General features: G+C 43.7%; 1 protein-coding gene across 1 annotated transcript in view; it reads left to right on the top strand.

The window, feature by feature from the left end:
* rab22a (RAB22A, member RAS oncogene family) overlaps positions 1-15,273 on the top strand; it is a 103,966-nt gene extending 88,693 nt beyond the window's left edge. The window contains exons 6-7 of the mRNA XM_078236342.1: positions 3,818-3,927; positions 4,794-15,273. Of these exons, the coding sequence (XP_078092468.1) occupies positions 3,818-3,927; positions 4,794-4,891 (208 nt within the window). The 3' untranslated portion in view covers positions 4,892-15,273. The remainder of the gene's footprint in view (positions 1-3,817; positions 3,928-4,793) is intronic.
* Positions 15,274-23,458: the final 8,185 nt, after the last annotated feature.

The following is a 23,458-nucleotide window of genomic DNA, read 5'->3' as shown; positions in this document are numbered from 1 at the left end:
ACAGTGTGAAGTTGATGACCTTGATGCTGAGAAGCAAGTGGCTGCTTTGGGCCACAGTCCACTTATCTTGCCTCTACGAGTAGCATTGTGCACAATGCTGCCACCTAAGAACAAAGAAAATGACAGCACAGAACAGGCCCTTCGGCCCTCCAAGCCTGCACCGACCATGCTGCCTGACTTAACTAAAACCCCCTACCCTTCCGGGGACCATATCCCTCTATTCCCATCCTATTCATGTACTTGTCAAGACGCCCCTTAAAAGTCACTACCGTATCCGCTTCCACTACCTCCCCCGGCAACAAGTTCGAGACACCCACCACTCTGTGTAAAACATCTGCCTCGTACATCTCCTTTAAACCTTTGCCCCTCGCACATTAAATCTATTCCCCCTCGTAATTGACTCTTCCACCCTGGGAAAAAGCTTCTGACTATCCTGCCACAGCGGCACGGTAGCACAGTGGTTAGCACTGCTGCTTCATAGCTCCAGGGACCTGGGTTCGATTCCCGGCTTGGGTCACTGTCTGTGGGGAGTTTGCACATTCTCCTCGTGCCTGCGTGGGTTTCCTCCGGGTGCTCCGGTTTCCTCCCACAGTCCAAAGATGTGTGGGTCAGGTTGATTGGCCATGCTAAAATTGCCCTTAGTGTCCTGAGATGTGTAGGTTGGAGGGATTAGTGGGTAAATATGTGCAGACTCGATGGGCCGAAGGGCCTCTTTCTGTACTGTAGGGTTTCTATGATTCTATCCACTCTGTCAATGCCTCTCATAATCTTGTAGACTTCTATCAGGTCTCCCCTAAACCTCCGTCATTCCAGCGAGAACAAACCAAGTTTCTCCAACCTCTCCTCATAGCTAATGCCCTCCATACCAGGCAATATCCTGGTAAATCTTTTCTGTACCCTCTCCAAAGCCTCCACATCCTTCTGGTAGTGTGGTGACCAGAATTGAACACTATATTCCAAGTGTGGCTAACTAAGGTTCTATAAAGCTACAACATGACATCTACTTCAGAGATTGCACTTAGAAAGGTCTGTCAGCTCAGTAAAATGAATAAGCAGATTAAGTCGAGACTAAAATTCACCTAACAAGGTATTTTTTCAGGGAGTAACCATGAGAGCACAATGCAGCCTCTCCCACACTTCCAAGCCATCACCCTTGCTAATATGCCTCCTACCTCCTGTAACCCTCTGCTCCATGCATGCATCCTACCAAGCCCTAGTAAAGATGTGCAGAGGATAGTAGCTTGTGGTCGGCCTCTAGCAACCGTGAACCAGCTTGAGTTTAGATCCTCAGCCTGGTACTGGTGAGTACTCTGGCTTGGTGCTGCCTTGACCAAAGACAGTACTCTGTCCGCCGTCGTCCAGTGCTTCCCCGGAGCAGAGAAGCTACGACATCTTCTCCGGAGCCTTCAACATGTCATTGAGGAAGACGAACATTTCGCCACGGCCATCCCCACACCCCCACTACTTGCCTTCAAATAACCGCGCAACCTCAAACAGGCCATTGTCCGCAGCAAACTACCCAGCCTTTAGAAGAACAGTGACCATGACACCACACAACCCTGCCACAGCAACCTCTGCAAGACGTGCCAGATCATCGACATGGATGCCATCATCTCACGAGAACACCATCCACCAGGTACACAGTACATACACTTGCAACTCGGCCAACGTTGTCTACCTGATGCGCTACAGGAAAGGATGTCCCGAGGCATGATACATTGGGGAGACCATGCAGACGCTACGACAACGGATGAATGAACACCGCTCGACAATCACCAGGCAAGAGTGTTCTTGTATTAGATGTTCTTGTTCAGTGTTCATCCTGTTGGGGAACACTTTAGCGGTCATGGGCATTCGGCCTCTGATCTTCGGGTAAGCGTTCTCCAAGGCAGCCTTCACGACACACGACAACGCAGAGTCGCTGAGCAGAAACTGATAGCCAAGTTCCGCACACATGAGGACGGCCTCAACCGGGATCTTGGGTTCATGTCACACTATCTGTAACCCCCATGACGTGCCTGGGCTTGCAAAATCTCACGAACTGTCCTGGCTGGAGACAATACACATCTCTTTAACCTGTGCTTAACCCTCTCTCCACTCACATTGTCTGTACCTTTATGACTTGATTACCTGTAAAGACTCGCATTCCAACCATTATTTTATAAATTGAGTTTGTCTTTATATGCCCTGTTTGTGAACTGAAATCCCACTCATCTGATGAAGGAGCAGGGCTCTGAAAGCTAGTGGCTTTTGCTACCAAATACACCTGTTGGACTTTAACCTGGTGTTGTGAGACTTCTTACTGTGTTTACCCCAGTCCAACGCCGGCATCTCCACATCATGAAATATAACATACAGGGACCAGCACTTGCTGTCAGTCTAAAATATAAAATGGTTTTCTTTGCTTGGGGATGGTTTTGATAGGAAAATTGTACTCCAATCCTCTCAGTAAAGAATGGTGGGCTGCTTGTAACATAACACTCTGCTGTGATGTAACTTATGGCAAAGAATCCTCCACACACCCCGCAGTCTCCAGCGTATATTGTTTCAGAAGCTCGCCAAATGCTATGGTTTCAAAATTGAAGTACTTTTGGGATAACATCATAAATGGTAATCAGTTTTAGAAAGTGAACGTGAAAAGCTGCTACAAGCATTAACGATAATATGGCACCAAGTTTAAAGTGCTCCTCTCATGAATCTTCTGAACCTCCTGGCTTTGCTCAACACTCCCATCTACAGGTAACACTGTGTGCTGTGCACGTATCTGTAGCATGTAACAAACTTTAGTAATCTGGAGAGATGAGAAGAAAATCGCTTGTTGACTGGAGCTTAAAATTCACAAGCAGTTCCAACTGCACCCTGATATTTGGATATGACAAAGTACCAGCCTTAAAAAGGCAGGCCACGTTAGCAGCTAAACATCACACCGTAATACATCCTCTGAGCAATGACAGGAGATCTGCTAGTATTGTCAAAACTTGAAGCTTTATTTTTTTCTTGTCTGAAATGATAAATTGAGCACTTTAAAGAGACCACAACTTTGCAACTCGGCTCTGATTTTACCTCTGGTAAAGGATGTGTATGCTCATGTAACTCCAGCATGGTGAGAAGTAGTTTAACTATCTTTCCTCACCATCACCTCAGCCATATTTGGAACTGAAGCTGGGTTTTGTTGTTGGGCAGTAGATAGCTTCTAGTAACAATGATATTGACTTAAGGAGCAGGGTAAGTTTCCTTAAGAATCCTGGATTTGTCAGACATCACCACCATCTGCATGCTTAAAGTGTGGCTCGTGTGGCTTTTGCTACCAAATAAACCTGTTGGACTTTAACCTGGTGTTGTTAAACTTCTTACTCAGCAGCAATAAACCAAGGAAGTAGATATTCTGGATCTGAGAACCTTGATAAAGACCCAATGTGTTACACACCTCTTTCTTGACTCTGCCATTAGCTAGCTGGATGTTCTTCTGCTTGCAGATGAAAGTTTGAATCAAGCCTTATATTGTTACCCATTTTGTGACTCTTCTGTCCATGATATAGAATGCATTTGTAACAAATGAAACTCAATTTGCAGTGGTACTGCTGACACTTAGAATTCTAACATAATATTTTAAATGCTACTTTGAACGAAGGCTGAACCCTTCCCTCTCAACAGCCGCCTCAAAACTACTGACCAAATGTTTCATTGATTTTTGCATCCAATATATTAGGGAAGGTTTGAAGGAGTGTAAATGTCACCTTGCTATCATTCACCTGTATAAGACCTTTCATGAATTATACAAACCTAACATGATCCCATCTTTCAAATTTTATTGCAGGGAAGTACTTGAAAAAGATGCCAAGGACTATGCAGATTCCATTCATGCAGTCTTTGTGGAAACTAGTGCCAAAAATGCCATTAACATCAATGAGCTGTTTGCGGAAATCAGTGAGTATGGCCTTAGCTATATGAAGTGCTCAAAAGTTTGTCATTAGAGGTACTGTGTGCCTCAGTTTTTCATTCTCTATCACTCACACCACCTGAGGAGAAAATATAGTAAGAATTTAAAATATAATTGGCACTGTTGGCTGCCAGTGAGCTAATGAGAAGTTGCTAATACCCAACAGTTCTGATCGGGCTTCTGAGTCTGGCTGTTCAGGTGACCTCTGCAGTTTGGAATCTTTAACTATTCATCTCAAAACTACATATCACTGAAATTTTACCACTAAACTGTAAGCCTCTCAAGGAAGCCAGCTACTATCTCCTCAAGAGTTACAAGTTTTGTGCAGTCAAACCAAATAACCTTTCCTCCTTCTCAGGACTTTCAAATTCCTGAGTCTCAACAAATCCCGGATAAACTGGAACAAATTCAACTTGATACGATCATGGGCAGTGCGGTGTTGCACAGCAGAATTTTTGGTTTGAGCATTGTTACTCTTTGCACTTTTTCGCACAAACTCTGTTATCATTGAATGCTTGAAAGCCATAATCCCAATCTAATTTGTCAGAAAATGCCTGTCCCCTGTATAATTTGCCAAATAATGATGTGCTAAGCTTTGGAAGAGCAGACTGTGATTGATGCAAAATTGATATAGAAGGTAAGAGCAGGAGGAAGTCATTCAGCCCCTCCAGATTGCTCTGCCATTCAACAACCTCTTTCCTGCCGTTAAGATCTGCTTGTGGCTTTAACTCTTTTCTACTTCCTCTTCTCTCTCTTTCTCCCCCACCCCCCAATAACGCTCATCTCCCTCGTTGATCAAAAATTTTCACAAAACGATCGCAATTATTTTAATTTTCTTTTCTCCTGTCTGCAGGTCGTCGGATTCCTTCAACAGCTGTCAGTCCAGGAGCAAACAATAAAGGATTCAAACTGAGGAGACAGCCTTCTGACACAAGGCGTAACTGTTGCTGACCGTTTTCCATGCTTGGACTGACTCGGAGCAAGCATGTGAAAATGTGGATGGATCCCAGTAAAACCGCTCCTCTTGCATTCAGCCTTTCTGCTGTGCTTTCCTTGAAGAAAGAATAATCACAGTTCATAAAATTATTGTCTCGTTCTTCCGTAAGTGCACCAGGCAACACTTTGGCATGCACTTTTCCAATCGTTTGTGTTTCACTCCTCTACACCCAAGAGCGGGGAAACCATAGAGCCCGGGAATGGATTAACTGACATATGACAGCAGTCTGGTGCAGAGGTGCAAATCAAAACTAAGTGGGTTTTTTCCATTGCATGTAAAATAGACCAAGTTATTGCATAAAAATAGGGAAATTATGAAACTGAAGCACTTTTAGTTTGTGTTTTGTAACCAAGAAATTGACTCCCTTTTTAAAATGCACTTTGCAGCGCTCCATTCAAATTCAACAATCTGAAGTGATTCCTTTGTTCAAACCTCTTGAACCCACTGTTCAGAAATACATTAATCGACAAATCTCCAACAAAAGAAGAACGTTTTCCTTTTGTCTAAGGGAGGCACAGTTCAGTCTGCAGAACATTACTATTTGAACCTGCCCTGCCCCCCTCTGCCCTGCCCCCCCCTTTTTCTCTCTCTATTGCCTTCTGGCTGTTAAGAGTACCTAAGTGAGATGAGTTGCTGTCAATTCAAAGCAGGCAGGCTTCAACATATGACCCTTGTACAGAGAAAACTTCTACCTCCCCTGGTGGCTAATTAGATAAATACACCATGTTGCATGTTCCCAGGTTTGCTCTTGGCCTGTGCTATGTTAAATGATCTGACTAAGGAAGAGAAAAATTAACCAAGGTTCCTGCTCCTTATCATTCCACCGATCCTGCTGAAACTTTGTGCATGTGGACAGCTGGTGAGGATAGGCTGGAGCTCTGCTTTAGTGTGCTTCATAATGCTCAAGTATTCTGCCAAAGCTGGCGGAAGGATCTCGTGCCTGAAGATGGTGTTTGAGAAACTCTACCCCCAATGAGTCAACAAATTTGGATGAGAAGATGACCTGCATTTTTATACAGAAAGGAATAATGTCTTGGGGAAGTATTCTTGATTCTTGTGTTTAGTCCGACAACAGTGAATTCTAAGTGATGTTGAACAAAGCCTGGATTTCGGAGTGCGAGGTAAAGGTTTGCACAATTTCCAAAAGCAACTTCCTCTGATGCCTAAATCCTTGTGTTGGAACCCAAAGAAGGGAATGAAATAGATTGTGATAGTTTATTTTCTGGTCTTCAATCTATATGAGAATGTATGTCTTCAAACTGTGCTTACGTAAGTGGATGATATGTGAGATTTAAAAAACATATAAGGGTGGTACAACTTTAAGATTTTAAACAAACACCTAGATTAACACTAAAAAGAGTATTGTCAGAATATGGCAAGAGCTGCAAAGGGATTAGATCTTTTTAACGTAAGAGTGCATTACATTTACTATAGCCATGGCAGTAAAACCCTGCTGGTTATCATGGATAAGTGTAACTCAAAATCCAAGAAGTTTTATGTATGATCAATTTGGCCACAGTTGAATGAATGCTGCTGAGTATTTTGTGATGGTGTTGGTGCTCTTCAACATAGGCTACCAATGAATTCACTGCCTTGGTTGGGAAAGAAGGGTTTCTGAGGGCGAATCACAATGTATCTTTCTCTTTCTACTCAATTCCTTGCCTCCAATCCTCCGCCAAAGAGCAGATGGAAGTTTTTTTCCCCCCTTGCTGCTGTTGGTCTTCCTGAAATAGACAGTTCTGATTTGACTGTTCGGATTTGCAAGTGAAGCCTGTCACAGTATCTCAAACTTGTTGAGAAACCTGCAGTCACATTAGTGATTCCAGCCTCCCTTTGGTTTTCATTGGGTATGGATAGCCTAACCCAGGCCAGGCCAGTGAGTTATCAGTGTAATTTTAGTTCTTTCCTTCTCAGTTGGGAGGAGTTGTTGGGATCATGGCCTGTGTGGTTTCATTTCAGCCCCATTAATTACATGTAACTTGAGCATTAGCTAGTGATATTTTCAGCTTTAAACAAAAAGCACTTGTATTTGAATAGCGTCTTTCCTGACCTCGGGATGCCCCAGAACACTTCACTTCACGAGTACTTCATTAACTGTAAAGTCGTCGTTGTGGCAATCAATTTCCACACAACAAGCTCCTGCAAAACATGGGGTTAAAGACCAACTAATCTAATTTGATAATGCTGGTTGAGAAATAGTTGGCCAGGTCACTGGGGAGATCTCCCTAGCTCTTTTAAATAGTGCCTCGATGAGCCCTTTAACATCTCTGAAAGATGGCACCCCTGACCTCAGTGCTGACTTTATGCTCAAATCTGTGGGCTGGGACGTGAATCCACAAACTTCTACATTTGGCAAGAGTGCTACCACCAAGCCATAGCAGACACCTAAGCAGCAAGTACATCTAAATGGCACTTGGCAGCAGCATTTTCCAGAAGGCTGGCATTGGAGTGTACAAATGAGAGCATTTACATTTAATGCAGGTTTATGGTCCTGCTGTAGTCCTGCACCCCCCTCCCTTTCCCCATGTTAAAAGCAATTATTTTTAATGGTGCAATGCAGTGCTCACTTTCACAGGTAAATAAAATTTGGTGTGTTTGTTTGAATGTTTATGGTGTTAATGCAAGATTTCACATTCTGTTGCACTAAACCCATCTCAGCACTTGCAGTGGTGAGCTCTCGGCACAATTTAATGAATGAATTCAAATCCACCTCAGAATTTGTTTCTCAGCACAAAAAAGCAGTCCTTTGCTGCTTTTTTAAAAAATGTAGATGTATCGTAATATTTGTAGCAACATTCTTCAATCTGGTGGGAATCTGATCTAAGGCAAGATGGAATGTTTGAGGTGGTGAAAGCAAGTAGAACGAGAGGTTACCGTTTAAAAAGAGGAAGGAGGGAGTGAGATTGGATGTCCAGATTGTTTCACTGTTCCCAAAGTTGATCGCCTGGTGGACCGAGACTTCAAAATGTACAGGTTGACTATTTTTATGTTCCTTCGAGAACTTAAGTGGATTTCGAGAAAAAGAGGGTGATTGCAGCCCATGGGATATAAATCATTGTAATGGTTATTAAATGAGTTTGAGGTCACTTCGGGCTTGCTGTGTAGAGTCAGAGGCATTTTGAAGAGAGAGTTCCTGAATTAATGCCAGGGGTCTCTGCCAGGAGGTGGAGGTGAGGAAGGATTTGGTGAGTAAATAAGGAAAGCTGATGGCAACACCGTAAAGACTGCAGCCTGGTTTGTGGAGTCTGGTGCTGGTAACCATAGTAGTTTAATACTTTTTTAATGCAGCCACTTCAGTTGAACATAGTCGGCCAGTGATTTTGACATCCCTCTTTGTTTTTCCTAAAGCTTGACTAGCCTCACCTGAGGAGCCCTCATCATGGTTAAAGGTAGGACATTGTCTCTTGAACAGCATCCACAATAGCTGATAGTAATGCGATGGAATAGGGCTGTCTAAAATTGAATTGGATGCCGAGCAAGTAATTATTTGTTTTGCATATCGATTAAACTAACGGTAGTCAACCTGTCCTCAGTTGCTTAATTGAACTACACTCACTCAGGCCCCAATTGGTGGCATTATTGTCACATGGCACAATGCGAGATAGGCCCTGACATTAGAAACATAGAAAGTAGAATAGGCCATTCGTGCCTCTCTGCAATTCCATATGATCTTGGTTGATTCTTTATCTCATCACCATACTCTTGCACTCTCCTTTAGAAACATAGAAGATAGGAGCAGGAGGAGGCCATTTGGCCCTTCAAGCCTGCTCTGCCATTCGTCATGATCATGGCTGATCTTCCAACTCAATAGCCTAATTGAGCTTTCTCCCCATAACCTTTTGATAGCATTTTCCCCAAGTGCTATATCTAGCTGCCTCTTGAATACGTTCAATATTTTGGCATCAACTACTTCCTGTGGTAATGAATTCCACAGGCTCACCACTCTTTGGGTGAAGAAATGTCTCCTCATCTCCGTCCTAAATAGTCTACCCTGTATCCTCAGATTGTGACCCCTGGTTCTGGACACCCCACCATTGGGGACATCCTCCCTGCATCTACCCTGTCTAGTCCTGTTAGAAATTTATAAGTCGCTATGAGATTCCCCCTCATTCATCTGAACTCCTGCGAAAACAATCCTAACCTAGTCAATCTCTTCTCATACATCAGTCCTGTCATCCCCGGAAACAGCCTGGTAAACCTTTGCTGCACTCTCTCGAGAGCAAGAACATGCTTCATTAGAAAAGGAGACCAAAACTGCACACACTATTCTAGATGTGGCCTCACCAACGCCCTGTATAATTACAACAACACATCCCACTCCTGTACTCAACCTCTCGCACTGAAGGCCAACATACCATTTGCTGCCTTTACCGCCTGCTACACCTTCAGCGACTGGTGCACAAGGACACCCAGGTCCCACTGCACACACCCCTCTCCCAATTTACAGCCATTCAGGTAGTAATCTGCCTCTTTGTTTTGGCTTCCAAAGTGAATAACTTCACACTTATCCAAATTATACTGCATCTGCCATTGATTTGCCCGCTCACTCAACCTGTCCAGATCATGCTGAAGGATCTCTGCATCCTTGTCACAGTTCACCCTCCCACCCAACTTGGTATCATCTGCAAACTTTGAGAAGTTACATTTTGTTCCCTCATCCAAATCATTAATATATATTTAGTGTCTAGAAATCCATTTCCTCAAATATATTCAGTGACTTGACCTCCATAGCCTTCTGTGGTAGAGAATTCCACAGGTTCACCACCCTTTGAGTGAAGACTTTTCTCCTCATCTCAGTCCCAAATGGCCTACCCTATATCCTGAGACAGTAACCCCTTGTTCTAGATGCCCATATGGAAATCAAAACACCCCTACCCCACCCCGCCACAGCCAGAGGAAACAATGTCAATGCATCCAGCCTTGGCAGAATTCTAAACGTTTCAATGAGATCCAGTGAATACAGGCCTAGTCGACCCAATCTCTCCTCAAATGAGAATCCTGCCAGCCCAGGAATCTATATGGCGAACCTTCACTGCACTCCCTCCTTTCTTGGATGAGAAGAGCAAAACTGCACACAATACTCCAGTGGTGGCCTCACCAAGGTCCTGTAGAGCTGCTGTAAGACATCCTTGCTCCTGTAGTCAAGTCCTCTTGCAATAAAGGCCACATACCATTTGCCTTGGTAACTGCTTGCATGCTTGTTTTCAATGACTGGTGTATGAGGACACCCAGGTCCCTTTGTACATCAAGATTTCCCAATATATTATTTAAATAATGCTCTGCCATTCTGGTTCTCCGTCCAAAGTGGATAACCTCACATTTATTCACATTATACTGCATATGCCCACTCAGCCTGTTCAAATCACGCTGAAGCATCTCTGCATCCTCCTCACAGCTCACCCTCCCACCCATTCCCTCTTCTGATAACCTGCTGAATTAAAAATAAACAATCATCATCTGCTAATTTCTGTGTCCATACCCTTGTTACCAATTCAACAATAGAAACATCCACTTTCTACCCCTTAAACCTTTCTATAATTTTCCCCATAACTATCTTCCTTCCATTGGAACCCCCCCCCAGCAAGTTTCCTCACAGCTATGTGATCTCTTATTCACTATATTAACCAAGTAAATCTTTGTTTTACCTTTTTTTCATTGCTCTAACACTTATACAAAGTCATATCACTTGCTTGCTTTTTCATTCAATAACCCCAGTTCACTTTTCCCCAAAATATAGTACTTTGTATGTTCTCTGCTTTGAGCTGTCATCAATCTGTTCTTTCTACAATTGTGCCTTCATTCACACATTCATTCACTTGCATTCTTCCTAACACTTTATTGTAGCCCCTAATTGAATGTCAGCAAACTACATCACCATATCCAAATTATTAATGTGTATGACAAAACAAAAATTTGAAGCTTAAATCTCTGGAACACACTACTACCCACAGGGCACCAATTTTAAAAACATGCGTGTTCATACTGCTTGATTTCTGGCTCATAGCTATCTTTCCATTCACTTTACATTCACATAGCTCCATTCCTTTTAATACTGTATGACTTCATTTTTGACTGCTTCTCTTGTGTAACATTTTTATCAAAAGCTTGAAATGTTACGTTTACTGCATTCCCTTTATCTGATTCACATCAATTTCAGATAAATTGTTTAATAGTTAACTGATTTAAATAAATTGGCCCGATGTGACCTATACACTGCAACTCGGCACTGTTCTTAATGAACCAAACCTTTCTAACTAATGTCATTTCCTGCTTTATCACTTTCCTCTTTCTTAAAGGAGATGCCTATCCACACCTTTTTTCTGAAGAATTTTTGAAAATTATAGTGCCTCTGCTGTTTTCTCCGCAGCCTACAATAGGTACCATCAGGTCATGTAGGGCAGTAGTAGATCATAATTTAAATTTGAAACAAGACAGATTAGCCAAGGTGCCATAAGTGACCATGGAGACACTCTTTTTGATTTGATTTATTATTGTCACGTATTAACATAGTGAAAAATATTGTTTTGCGCGCTATACGGACAAAACATACTCTTCATAGAGAAGGAAACGAGAAAGCGCAGAATGTAGTGTTACAGTCGTAGCTAGGGTGTAGAGAGAGACAAACTTAATGCAAGGTAAGTCCATTCAAAAGTCTGACAGCAACAGGGAAGAAGCTGTTCTTGAGTCGGTTGGTACGTACCCTCAGACTTTTGTATCTTTTTCCCGAAGGAAGAAGGTGGAAGAGAGAATGTCCTGGGTGCATGGGGTCCTTAATTATGCTGGCTGCTTTGCCGAGGCAGCGGGAAGAGTAGACAGAGTCAATGGATGGGAGGCTGGTTTGCATGATGGATTGGGCTACATTCACGACCTTTTGTAGTTCCTTGCGGTCTTGGGCAGAGCAGGAGCTATACCACGCTGTGATACAACCAGAAGGAATGCTTTCTATGGTGCATCTGTAAAAGTTGGTGAGAGTCGTAGCTGACATGCCAAATTTCCTTAGTCTTCTGAGAAAGTAGAGGCGTTGGTGGGCTTTCTTAACTATAATGTCGGCGTGGGAGGACCAGGATAGGTTACTGGTGATCTGGACACCTAAAAATGTGAAGTTCTCGACTCTTTCTGCTTCGTCCCTGTTGATGTAGATAGGGGCATGTTCTCCTTTACACTTCCTGAAGTGGATGACAATCTCCTTCGTTTTGTTGCCATTGAGGGAGAGATTATTGTTGCCGCACCAGTTCACCAGATTTTCCATCTCATTCCTGCCTCGTCATTGTTTGAGATCCAACCCACTATGGTGGTGTTGTCAGCAAACTTGAAAATTGAATTGGAGGGGAATTTAGCCACACAGTCATCGGTGTATAAGGAGTATAATAGGGGGCTGAGAACACAGCCTTGTGGGGCACCAGTGTTGAGGATAATCATGGAGGAGGTGTTGTTGCCTATCCTTACTGATTGTGGTCTGTGAGTTAGGAAGTTCAGGATCCAGTCGCAGAGGGAGGTGCCGAGGCCCAGGCCACGGAGTTTGGAGATGAGTTTCATGGGAATAATAGTGTTGAAGGCTGAGCTGTAGCCAATAAATAGGAGCCTGGCATAGGTGTCCTTGTTATCTAGGTGTTCCAGGATCTGCTGTGGACCTGTTGCGGTGGTAGGCAAACTGTAGTGGATCCAGGTCATTCGGGAGGCTGGAATTGATTTGTGCCATGACTAACCTTTTGAAGCACTTCATAATGATGGATGTCAGAGCCACCGGCCGATAGTCATTAAGGCACGCAGCTTGGTTTTTCTTGGGTACCAGGGTGATGGTTGTCCTCTTGAAGCAGATAGGGACCTCAGATTATTGTAAAGAAAGGTTGAAGCTGTCTGTGAATACCTCCGGCAGCTGATCCACGCAGGATCTGAGTGCACGTCCGGGTACCCCATCCGAGCCAGTTGCTTTCCGTGGGTTGACCTTCAAGAAAGCTGCTTTGCCATGTGCAGTGGTGATCCCAGATAAAAGTTCATCCAGGGCTTCCTGGGTGGAGGGCATGCTCTCGCTGACCTCTTGCTGAAAACGGGTGTAGTATGCATTGAGCTCATCAGGGAGGGGTGTGTTGGAGCCGGCAATTTTACATGCCTTCATCCTGTAGCCTGTTATGTCTTGCAGACCTTGCCATAGTCGGCAGGGGTCGGTGTGGCTAGCCTGGGACTCTAGCTTGGTCTGGTACTGTCTTTTGGCATCTTTGATGGATCTCCTTAGATCGTATCTGGCTTTCTTGTATAGGGCAGTGTCGCCTGACTAACTCCAATGGCAGGAAGGAAGCATATCTGTAAAGGTTAGTCATTGTTTGATCTTTCAGAGCTAAATTCCCACTACTATCTTATTGCACTGTTGTTAAATGGCTGGAAATATACGCCCTGGCTCCATCCACTAATACAGTACATTCTATCCATTGGCGTCAAGAGTTTTTAATCTGTATTTTTCTTTAGAGGAAGGGGCAGAGAAAGGGCCAGTGACAGTAACAAAGGAGGATTGCCAGGCTTGATGGCAACAAGGAATTCGGGTCCTATCCAGATTTTTTTTAAATTTATTCGTGGGAGATGGGCGTTTCTGGCTGGCCAGCATTTATTGCCCATCCCTAGTTGCCCTTGAGAAGGTGGTGGTGAGCTGACTACTTGAATCGTTGCAGTCCATGTACTGTGGGTTGACCCACAATGCCGTTATGGAGGGAATTCCAGGATTTTGACCCAGTGACTGCGAAGGAACGGCGATATATTTCTAAGTCAGGATGGTGAGTGGCTTGGAGGGAACTTGCAGGTGGTGGTGTTCCCATTTATCTGCTGCCCTTGTCCTTCTAGATGTAAGTGGTCGTGGGTTTGGAAGGTGCTGTCTAAGGATCTTTGATAAATTGCTGCAGTGCATCTGTAGATAGTGTACACTGCTACTACTGAGCGTCGGTGGTGGAGGGATTGAATGGCACCACATCCACAAACAATCAAGCGGGCTGCTTTGTCCTGGATGGTGTCAAGCTTCTTGAGTGTTGTTGGAGCTGCACCCATCCAGGCAAGCGGGGAGTTAGGAGGTGAATTACTCGCCACAGTATTCCTAGCCACTATGTTTATGTGGTGAGTCCAGTTGAGTTTCTGGTCAATGGTAACCCCAAGGATGTTGACAGTTGGGGTTCAGTGATGGTTACACCATTGAATGTCAAGGGGCGGTGGTTAGAGTATCTCTTATTGGTGATGGTCATTGCTTGGCATTTGTGTGGCGAGAATGTTACTTGCCACTTGTCAGCCCAAGCCTGGATATTGCAAGATCTTGTTGCATTTGAACATGGACTGCTTCAGTATCTGAGGAGTCGTGAATGGTGCTGAACATTGTGCAATCATCGGCAAACATCCCCACTTCTGACTTTGTGACGGAGGGAAGGTCATTGATGAAGCAGCTAAGATTGTTGGGCCGAGGACACTACCCTGAGGGACTCCTGCAGAGATGTCCTGGAGCTGAGATGACAGACCCTCCACAATCACAACCATCTTCCTCTGTACCAGCTCTAGTGCTTGTCTTGGACAGCAATCTGTGTCGCGGTCAGCACTTATGGTAGCTACATATGTTGAGGGTGCTGTTGAGAATCATGTATGACATTGATCAGGTCCAGCTGGTGCCAGTGTTCTGACTGGATGTCTCCACAACAGCTTGTGGTGTGACGTGTTCTGAGAAAGTCGTAGTTGCACGCAAACATCCATTACAAGGACACATGCAAACAAGATCTGAGTATAACAAGCATCAACTTTGACAACTGCTCATGGCAGGGACCTCTGGGAGCTGACTGGGCATTAGAGCAAGTGGCGCAAGGTGAAACTAAAAGCCCTGCTTGCTGGGAAGAGGGCTTGGAGACAACAGGCCAGTAAATTCTGCACCCCTCCTTAGCCCACTGTCTCCCTCTGTAGCAAGGGAGACTGCCATACCACAGTGAACTACACTAAGCAATGTCTAACACAACCACCAAGGTGCAAAATGCCCAGCCAAAATTTCATGATCCTGGTTTTAAAATGAGATTACAGAAGCTCTATTCAGCAAATTACTCCCTCTAATGTTGATTGGACTAGAATATATCAGCTACCATTAGCAGAAAATCTGCCCCAGTATGAAGGAGCTGATTGGGTCCCTCTTTAATGGAACTACTTTATTAAGAGAGAATCCTGCACAAGCAAATCAGTGTGTGAATACCACACTCTCCCCTCTTCTCCCCATCACTGGCCCTATTTTGATCTGGAGATGCCGGCGTTGGACTGGGGTAAACACAGTAAGAAGTTTAACAACACCAGGTTAAAGTCCAACAGGTTTATTTGGTAGCAAAAGCCACACAAGCTTTCGAAGCTCTAAGCCCCTTCTTCAGGTGAGTGGGAATTCTGTTCACAAACAGAGCTTATAAAGACACAGACTCAATTTACATGAATAATGGTTGGAATGCGAATACTTACAACTAATCAAGTCTTTAAGAAACAAAACAATGGGAGTGGAGAGAGCATCAAGACAGGCTAAAAAGATGTGTATTGTCTCCAGACAAGACAGCCAGTGAAACTCTGCAGGTCCACGCAACTGTGGGAGTTACAAATAGTGTGCCATGAACCCAATATCCCGGTTGAGGCCGTCCTCGTGTGTGCGGAACTTGGCTATCAGTTCCGCACACACGAGGACGGCCTCAACCGGGATATTGGGTTCATGTCACACTATTTGTAACTCCCACAGTTGCGTGGACCTGCAGAGTTTCACTGGCTGTCTTGTCTGGAGACAATACACGTCTTTTTAGCCTGTCTTGATGCTCTCTCCACTCCCATTGTTTTGTTTCTTAAAGACTTGATTAGTTGTAAGTATTCGCATTCCAACCATTATTCATGTAAATTGAGTCTGTGTCTTTATAAGCTCTGTTTGTGAACAGAATTCCCACTCATCTGAAGAAGGGGCTTAGAGCTTCGAAAGCTTGTGTGGCTTTTGCTACCAAATAAACCTGTTGGACTTTAACCTGGTGTTGTTAAACCTATTTTGATCTCCAGACATTTTTATTCATCAAATGTGATTATTTGTTTTTGACAAATCTTTTAAATTTTGCTGCTGCGCACGTTGTACCCGCCATATAGGACTGGAGTCTGTGGATTTTTATGTTCCACCAGTGTGTTTGTATCATGTTCTTTAAGCAAATAGCTCAAATTGCTCCCATCATGGTAGCAATAATCCTTTTATCATACTTTTTTTTTCACAGCTCCAAATGCTCTCTAGTTTTGAGGACAGAATCTATAATTAATTGTATTTGTGGACATATATCCTTGAGTCAAATAGACTCTATGAACATTTGATGCCCCCACGAATCTTGCTAGTAACTGCATTCTGGCTCCCTGGTTAAGCAGTCAAGTGATTTCACTGCTGAAGTTGGGGGAACGAGGAAGACACAAGTATTTTGGCAGAAAGATATACAGTTTGAAAATAGCCCCCTTGGTATTTAGCTGAGATAGGCAGTTCAAGTATCACCATCGGTTCACCACAGTATTGTAAAGGAGTAGAAATGGCCAGAAGTTTTGTCTGTTTATTTCAGGTTTGAAACCACCTTTTTCCTTTTAGCGTTTATTTCCAATTTTTCAATTGTGCAAGTGGCTCAGATGGAGGGGGAGGTGGATTCGTATTTGTCAATGCTATTCTGCAGCTATGGCTTAATCTTCTGACAGTTTTGATTTGTTTCTCTCTTTTTCCCCCCTCCACCTTTCCCTGCCCTTCCTCATTAAACACAGTAAGAAGTCTCTCAACACCAGGTTAAAGTCCAACAGGTTTATTTGGTAGCAAAAGCCACTAGCTTTCGGAGCGCTGCCACTTCGTCAGGTAAGTGGGAGTTCTGTTCACAAACGGGGCATATAAAGACACGCACTCAATTTGCAAAATAATGGTTGGAATGCGAGTCTTTACAGGTAACCAAGTCTTAAAGGTACAGACAATGTGAGTGGAGAGAGCGTTCAGCACAGGTTAAAGAGATGTGTATCGTCTCCAGACAGGACAGTTAGTGAGATTTTGCAAGCCCAGGCAAGTCATGGGGGTTACAGATAGTGTGACATGAACCCAAGATCCCGGTTGAGGCCATCCTCATGTGTGCGGAACTTGGCTATCAGTCTCTGCTCAGCGAGTCTGCGTTGTCGTGTGTCATGAAGGTCGCCTTGGAGAACGCTTACCCGAAGATCAGAGGCCGAATGTCCGTGACCTATCTTCAGGTAAGCGTTCTCCAAGGCGGCCTTCATGACACACGACAATGCAGAGTCGCTGAGCAGAGACTGATAGCCAAGTTCCGCACACATGAGGACGGCCTCAACCGGGATCTTGGGTTCATGTCACGCTATCTGTAACCCCCACGACTTGCCTGGGCTTGCAAAATCTCACTAACTGTCCTTTCTGGAGACAATACACATCTCTTTAACCTGTGCTTAACCCTCTCTCCACTCACATTGTCTGTACCTTTAAGACTTGATTACCTGTAAAGACTCGCATTCCAACCATTATTTTGTAAATTGAGTGCGTGTCTTTATATGCCCTGTTTGTGAACAGAACTCCCACTTACCTGACGAAGGGGCAACGCTCTGAAAGCTAGTGGCTTGTGCTACCAGATAAACCTGTTGGACTTTAACCTGGTGTTGTGAGACTTCTTACTGTGTTTACCCCAGTCCAACGCCGGCATCTCCACATCATGACTTCCTCGTTAAATACAGCCTATGTGGAGAGAAAACATGCCATTTGTTGATGAGCTGCACAGCATTTCATATTGCCGTTAGGAAAAATTGAGTTTTAGTGTATGAATCTCACTTTCTGGCTGTTCAGTAATCTGAACTTCACCAAACCAGTGGAATGTGAGTTTGTCTTTTGAATTTGTTCATTGTTCACAAACTGATATAACTGGGGAGCACTAATGATGGACAGACTGTTGGGTCAGCATTATGCATGCTGACCCAACTTCTCATGTATTGTCCATAAATTGTTTATCCTTTTCCTGTTGGAGATTTGTGTGCATGCATCCCAAGGATTTGGTAGCTGACCTTGACCCCTGTTGTAATCCTGTTAGAACTTGTTCATTGAAGGTTAATGCACTTGAAGGAAAATTCATTTACAGTACCATTTTGAGTTGTATCAATCGTTCACAGGGTAGTCTTTCCATGCTGCATTGCTCCATCCTTTTAATTATGTACACAGTAATGATTAGATCATTTTCAGTAATGGCACAAGCACCTAACAAAACAGAAACCAACCCCAACAGCTTTTTATTGTATGACGGTTTGCTATGCACTACAGGCTGACTGGGAATGGAGTGGTATGGAGTGGTATCATAGTCACATGCTTCTAATCAGTGTTGGCCTTGTCCGAATGGTGCTGTTCAAATGTGGTTATCATTTTCACTATGCTAACTGCAGAGTCAATCTGGTCTGTCCATCACAGTTTAAATCCAACTTGTCCTGTTGTTCTGTGAAAGGTTTCTACATAATTTATAATGTAAGGATGGTATTTTGTCTCTTGGTGCAATTCTCAACTGATTAAACTGCCAAAAAAATTTAAGAGCTTATTTGGAGATCACTTCCCAGATACAATCCAATTTAATCTGAAATCCAGTGTGTTACATTCATATGTGATGTATTAAAGATCGACAGCTGTTTTCTCAGTTTTTGTTCGTTTTAAAACTTTCATGCCCACATTTCTACTGAATCTGCTTAAATAAACTAATTATGCCATAATTATACCCCGAGCCTGCCTCCTGAGGTGATGCAATAGCACTGCCACTAGCTGGAGTGTATAATTGCATAACAAGTTTACAAAGGCTGTTTTCATTATAATTATAGGCCAGAGTTTATAATGTAATATAAAAAGGGTGAAACATATGACTTCGAAATGGGGCTGAATTACATCAGTAGGCTCTGATCCAATTATCTATGTTTTCGTATCCCTCTTGTTACACAAGTGAAGTTGCTCTCTCCAGACACAGCCAAAGTTTGACATAGTCTGGAATTGTACTGCTGACTGCTTTTTGAGTTGAATTGGATTCTGTAGATAATTGCGCATCTATCATTAGCCTTACTGAATCCTAGTGACAGCACTGGTTCAAATTGAAGCCTATAACTCATTTTGCTTTAATGCATGAAACGTTGCCCAATTACTCGCTGTGAAGGAATTTTTTTTTTGCTTAACTTTTCTGAAGGATAAGAACAGATGTTTTAAAACTTGGGCTGGGCCCAAACAGAAATGACTTGTTTAATCATTGTACCTACATAATATGTTACTCTTAACATGAGAAAATGAGGTGTATAACCTGTTTAACCAGTAAAAGTTGTTGTAGTACTAAAGTGTATTGCCCATATTTTAATTTGCAACTGTAGATTAGCATAACCCATCATTACAAAATCATTTAAACCTGGAAATGCTAAATATGCATTTGTCTCGTGTAGTCAATTATTGCTAAAATCACTACACCGTCCATGATGTATTTTCTAATGTGCAAGAGAAAGTTGTATGCAGTTTATTAATAAAGTTAATAGTTTTTTGTTTATTGATGTGTGGCCTGTCTTGGTGTTTAGATATATCATCCTACTAACACTATTAATACTGAGTCTGATATCACCATGGTTGTGATACTGGACCAGTAACCCACTTATGCAAGTTGTGAAACTGAATTCAATAAATTTATAGGGTTTGTGAAATGTTGAGGGATCCCACCCCAAATTTAGTTGACTCTTAACGGCTATAAAGAATAAAACCAACAAGTAATGTGATTGTAACTGAAGGATTGACGCACAGGCAAGCCAGCTGGGTCAATCCTGAAAAGTTGTTGATTGTGACAATCCAACAGCTTCTTTACTACATACTTTATTCTAGGCTTATTTTGATGGCGGTGGGGAGGTGGTGGCAAGCATACAGCGATCATGGGGATTTCAATGTGCAGGTGGACTAGGAAAATCAGGTTGGTAGTGGATCCCAAGAAAAGGAATTTATGGAATGTCTATGAGATGGCTTTTTGGAGCAGCTTGTGATGGAGCCCACTAGGGAACAGGCAGTTCTGGATTTGGTGATGTGTAATGAGGCAGACTTGATAAGGGAGCTTAAGGTAAAGGAACCCTTAGGAGGTGGTGACTAGTGGAGTTCCGCAGGGGTCAGTGTTGGGACCACAACTTTTCATTTTATACATCAATGATCAAGATGAAGGAACTGAGGGCATTATGACCAGTTTTACAGATGATGCAAAGATAGGTGGAGGGACAGGTAGTATTGAGCAGACGGGGAGGCTGCAGAAGGACTTGGACAGATTAGGAGAGTGGGCAAAGAAGTGGCAGATGGAATACAACGTGGGAAAGTGTGAAGTTATGCACTTGGTAGATAGGAAGAATAGAGGCGTAGACTATTTTCTAAATGGGGAGAGAATTCAGAAATTGGAAGTGTAAAGGGACTTTGGAGTCCTAGTTCGGGATTCGCTTAAAGTTAACTTACAGATTGAGCTGGGTAGTTAGGAAGGCAAATGAACTGTTAGCATTCGTTTTGAGAGGACTAGAATACAAAAGCAAGGATGTACTGCTAAGGCTTTATAAGGTCTGGCCAGATTACACATGGAGTATTGAGCAATTTTGGGCCCAGTTTTAAGGAAGGATCTGCTGGCCTCTGAGAGGGTCCAGAGGAGGTTCACAAAAATGATCACAGGAATGAAAAGCTTGGCGTTTGAGGATCCTGAATACTGAAAGACCTGGATAGAGTGGACGTGGAGAAGATGTTTCCATTAGTAGGAGAGACTATGATCCAAGGGTACAGCCTCAGAATAAAGGGATGACCCTTCAGAAACGAGATGAGGAGGAATTTCTTCAGCCAGAGGGTGGTGAATCTATGGAATTCATTGCCACAGAAGGCTGTGGAAGCCAGGTCATTGAGTATACTTGAGAGAGGTTCTTGATTGGTATGGGGAACAAAGTTTACGGCGAAAAGGCGGGAGAATGGGGTTGAGAAACTTTTCAGCCATGATTGAAAGGCAGATCAGACTCGATGGGTGGAATGGCCTAATTCTGCTCCTATATCTTATGATCTTATGCATTTACATCCTCCCTTAAATAAGGAGACCATTACTGTACACAGCACTCCAAATGTGGTCTCACTAGTGCCCTCTAACCTCTCTACTTTTGCATTAACATGCCACATTTAGAATACTGTGTGTACAGTTTTGGTCCCCTTATTTAAGGAAAGATCATAGAATCTCTACAGTGCAGAAGAAGGCCATGCACCGACTCTCCAACAGAGCATCCCAGTCATCATGCCCCCCCCCCACCCCCAATTCTTGGAACCCCACACATTTACCCTGCTAATTCCCCTAATCTACACATCTTTGGACACTAAGGGGCAATTTAGCATAGCCAATCCACCTAACCTGCCCAACTTTGGAAACCCACACAGAACAGAGAGAATGTGCAAACTCCACAGTCACCCAAAGCCAGAATCGAAGCCAGGTCCATGGCTCTGAGAGGCAGCAGTGCTAACAACTATGTCGCCAATATATTATTGGAGGCAGTACAGAGGAGGTTTACGAGGATGATCCTAAGTATGGAGGGACTGTCATATGAGGAAAGATTGAACAGGCTGGATCTGTACTCTTTGGAGCTCAGAAGGATGAGGGGTGATACAATGGAAACAAAAGAATCTTGGGTAGTTTGACAGGGTAAATGTTGGAAGGTTGTTTCCACTTAAAGGAGAGTGTAGGACCAAAGGGCATAGTCACAGGATAAGGGGATGCTTATTTAAGATGGATTTGAGGAAGAATTTCTTCTCTCAAATGAATCTTTGAAATTCTTAACCCCAGGAAGCTGTGGAGGTCGGGTACTTGAACATTTTCAAGGCTGAAATTGATAGATTTTTATTCCTAGGATGTTGTGGGAGGCTAGAAAGGAACCTGCGGATTCCCTAGCAGAGAGATTTGAATCATCAACAGTCACAGGTGACGGGTGAGGTGCCTAAAGATTGGAGGGTGGCAAATGTTGTGCCTTCGTTTAAGAGGGGAAGAGCCTGGGAACTACAGGTCGGTGAACCTAACATCTGTAGTGGGTAAGTTGTTAGAAGATATTCTGAGACAGGATCAATAGGTATTTAGAGAGGCAAGGACTGATTAGGGACTGTCAGCATGGCTTTGAGTGGAAAATCATGTCTCAAATTTGATTCAGTTTTTTGAAAGGGTAACCAAGAAGGTCGATGAGGGCTGTGCAGTTGACATTGCTTGGACTTTAGCAAGGCCTTTGACAAGGTACTGCATGGTAGGTTGTTGCATAAAGTTAAATCTCATGGGATCCAGGGGGATACAAAATTGGCTGGATGACAGAAGCCAATTGATTGTAGAGGGTTGTTTTTCAAACTGGAAGCCTGTGACCAGTGACATGCCTCAGGGATTGGTGCTGGGTCCACTGTTATTTGTCATTTATATTGATTTGGATGAGAATTTAGGAGGCATGGTTAGTCAGTTTGCAGATGACACCAAGAGTGGTGGCATAGTGGACAGTGAAGAAGGTTATCTAGGATTGCACAGGATCTTGATCAATTGGGCCAGTGGGTTGATGAATGGCAGATGGAGTTTAGAACATAGAAAAAATACAGCACAAACAGGCCCTTCGGCCCACAAGTTGCGCCGGTCATGTCCCTACCTACCTAGGCTTATATATAGGCTTACCTATAACCCTCAATCCTATTAAGTCCCATGTACTCTTCCAGAAGTCTCTTAAAAGACCCTATCGAGTTTGCCTCCGCCACCACTGATGGCAGCCGATTCCACTCACCCACCACCCTCTGAGTGAAAAACTTACCCCTGAACTTTTTTTTTTTGTTTTCTTTTTTTCTTGCTGGTAATGGCTTCAGGGATGGCAGTTCAGGCAGTATGCTGCATCTCCTGTGGGATGTATGTGGTGAGGAAATCCAGTAGTGTTTCAGGAGATTTTAGTTGTAAGAAGTGCATTAGATTGCAGCTTCTGGAGGAGCGTGTAAAGGAGCTGGAGGGGGAGGTAGAGGAACTCCGCATAATTCGGGAGGCGGAGGTGGAAGTTGATAGGAGTTATAGAGAAATAGTAACTCCTAGAAATGAGGCTTGGGTCAATGCCAGGAGGAGGGGTAAGAAGCAATCGGGAAGACTATCCCCTGGGGCGGTTCCCCTCCATAATAGGTTTTCGGTGCTGGAGGCTACAGTTGAGGAGGAATCAACTGAGCATAGAGAGCAGATCTCTGGGGGTGAGCCGAGTGAGAAAGCTCAGGTGGTTAGGGGCTGTAAAAGACTGGGCCTTGTGATTGGGGACTCCACAATTAAGGGGACAGATAGGAGGGTCGGAACTAAAGGTAGGGACTCAGGGTTGGTGTGTTGCCTACCAGGGGCTGGGGTCCGGGATGTGTCTGACAGGGTATTCAGGACTCTTAGGGGGGAGGGAGATAAACCACAAGTTATTGTACATGTGGGGACACACGACATAGGGAGGATAGGGGAAGGGGATATTAGGCAGGGATTTATGGAGTT

Source organism: Mustelus asterias, chromosome 20, assembly GCF_964213995.1.
Source record: "Mustelus asterias chromosome 20, sMusAst1.hap1.1, whole genome shotgun sequence".
Taxonomy (NCBI): domain Eukaryota; kingdom Metazoa; phylum Chordata; class Chondrichthyes; order Carcharhiniformes; family Triakidae; genus Mustelus; species Mustelus asterias.
This window is presented reverse-complemented; position numbering and strand designations above follow the sequence as displayed.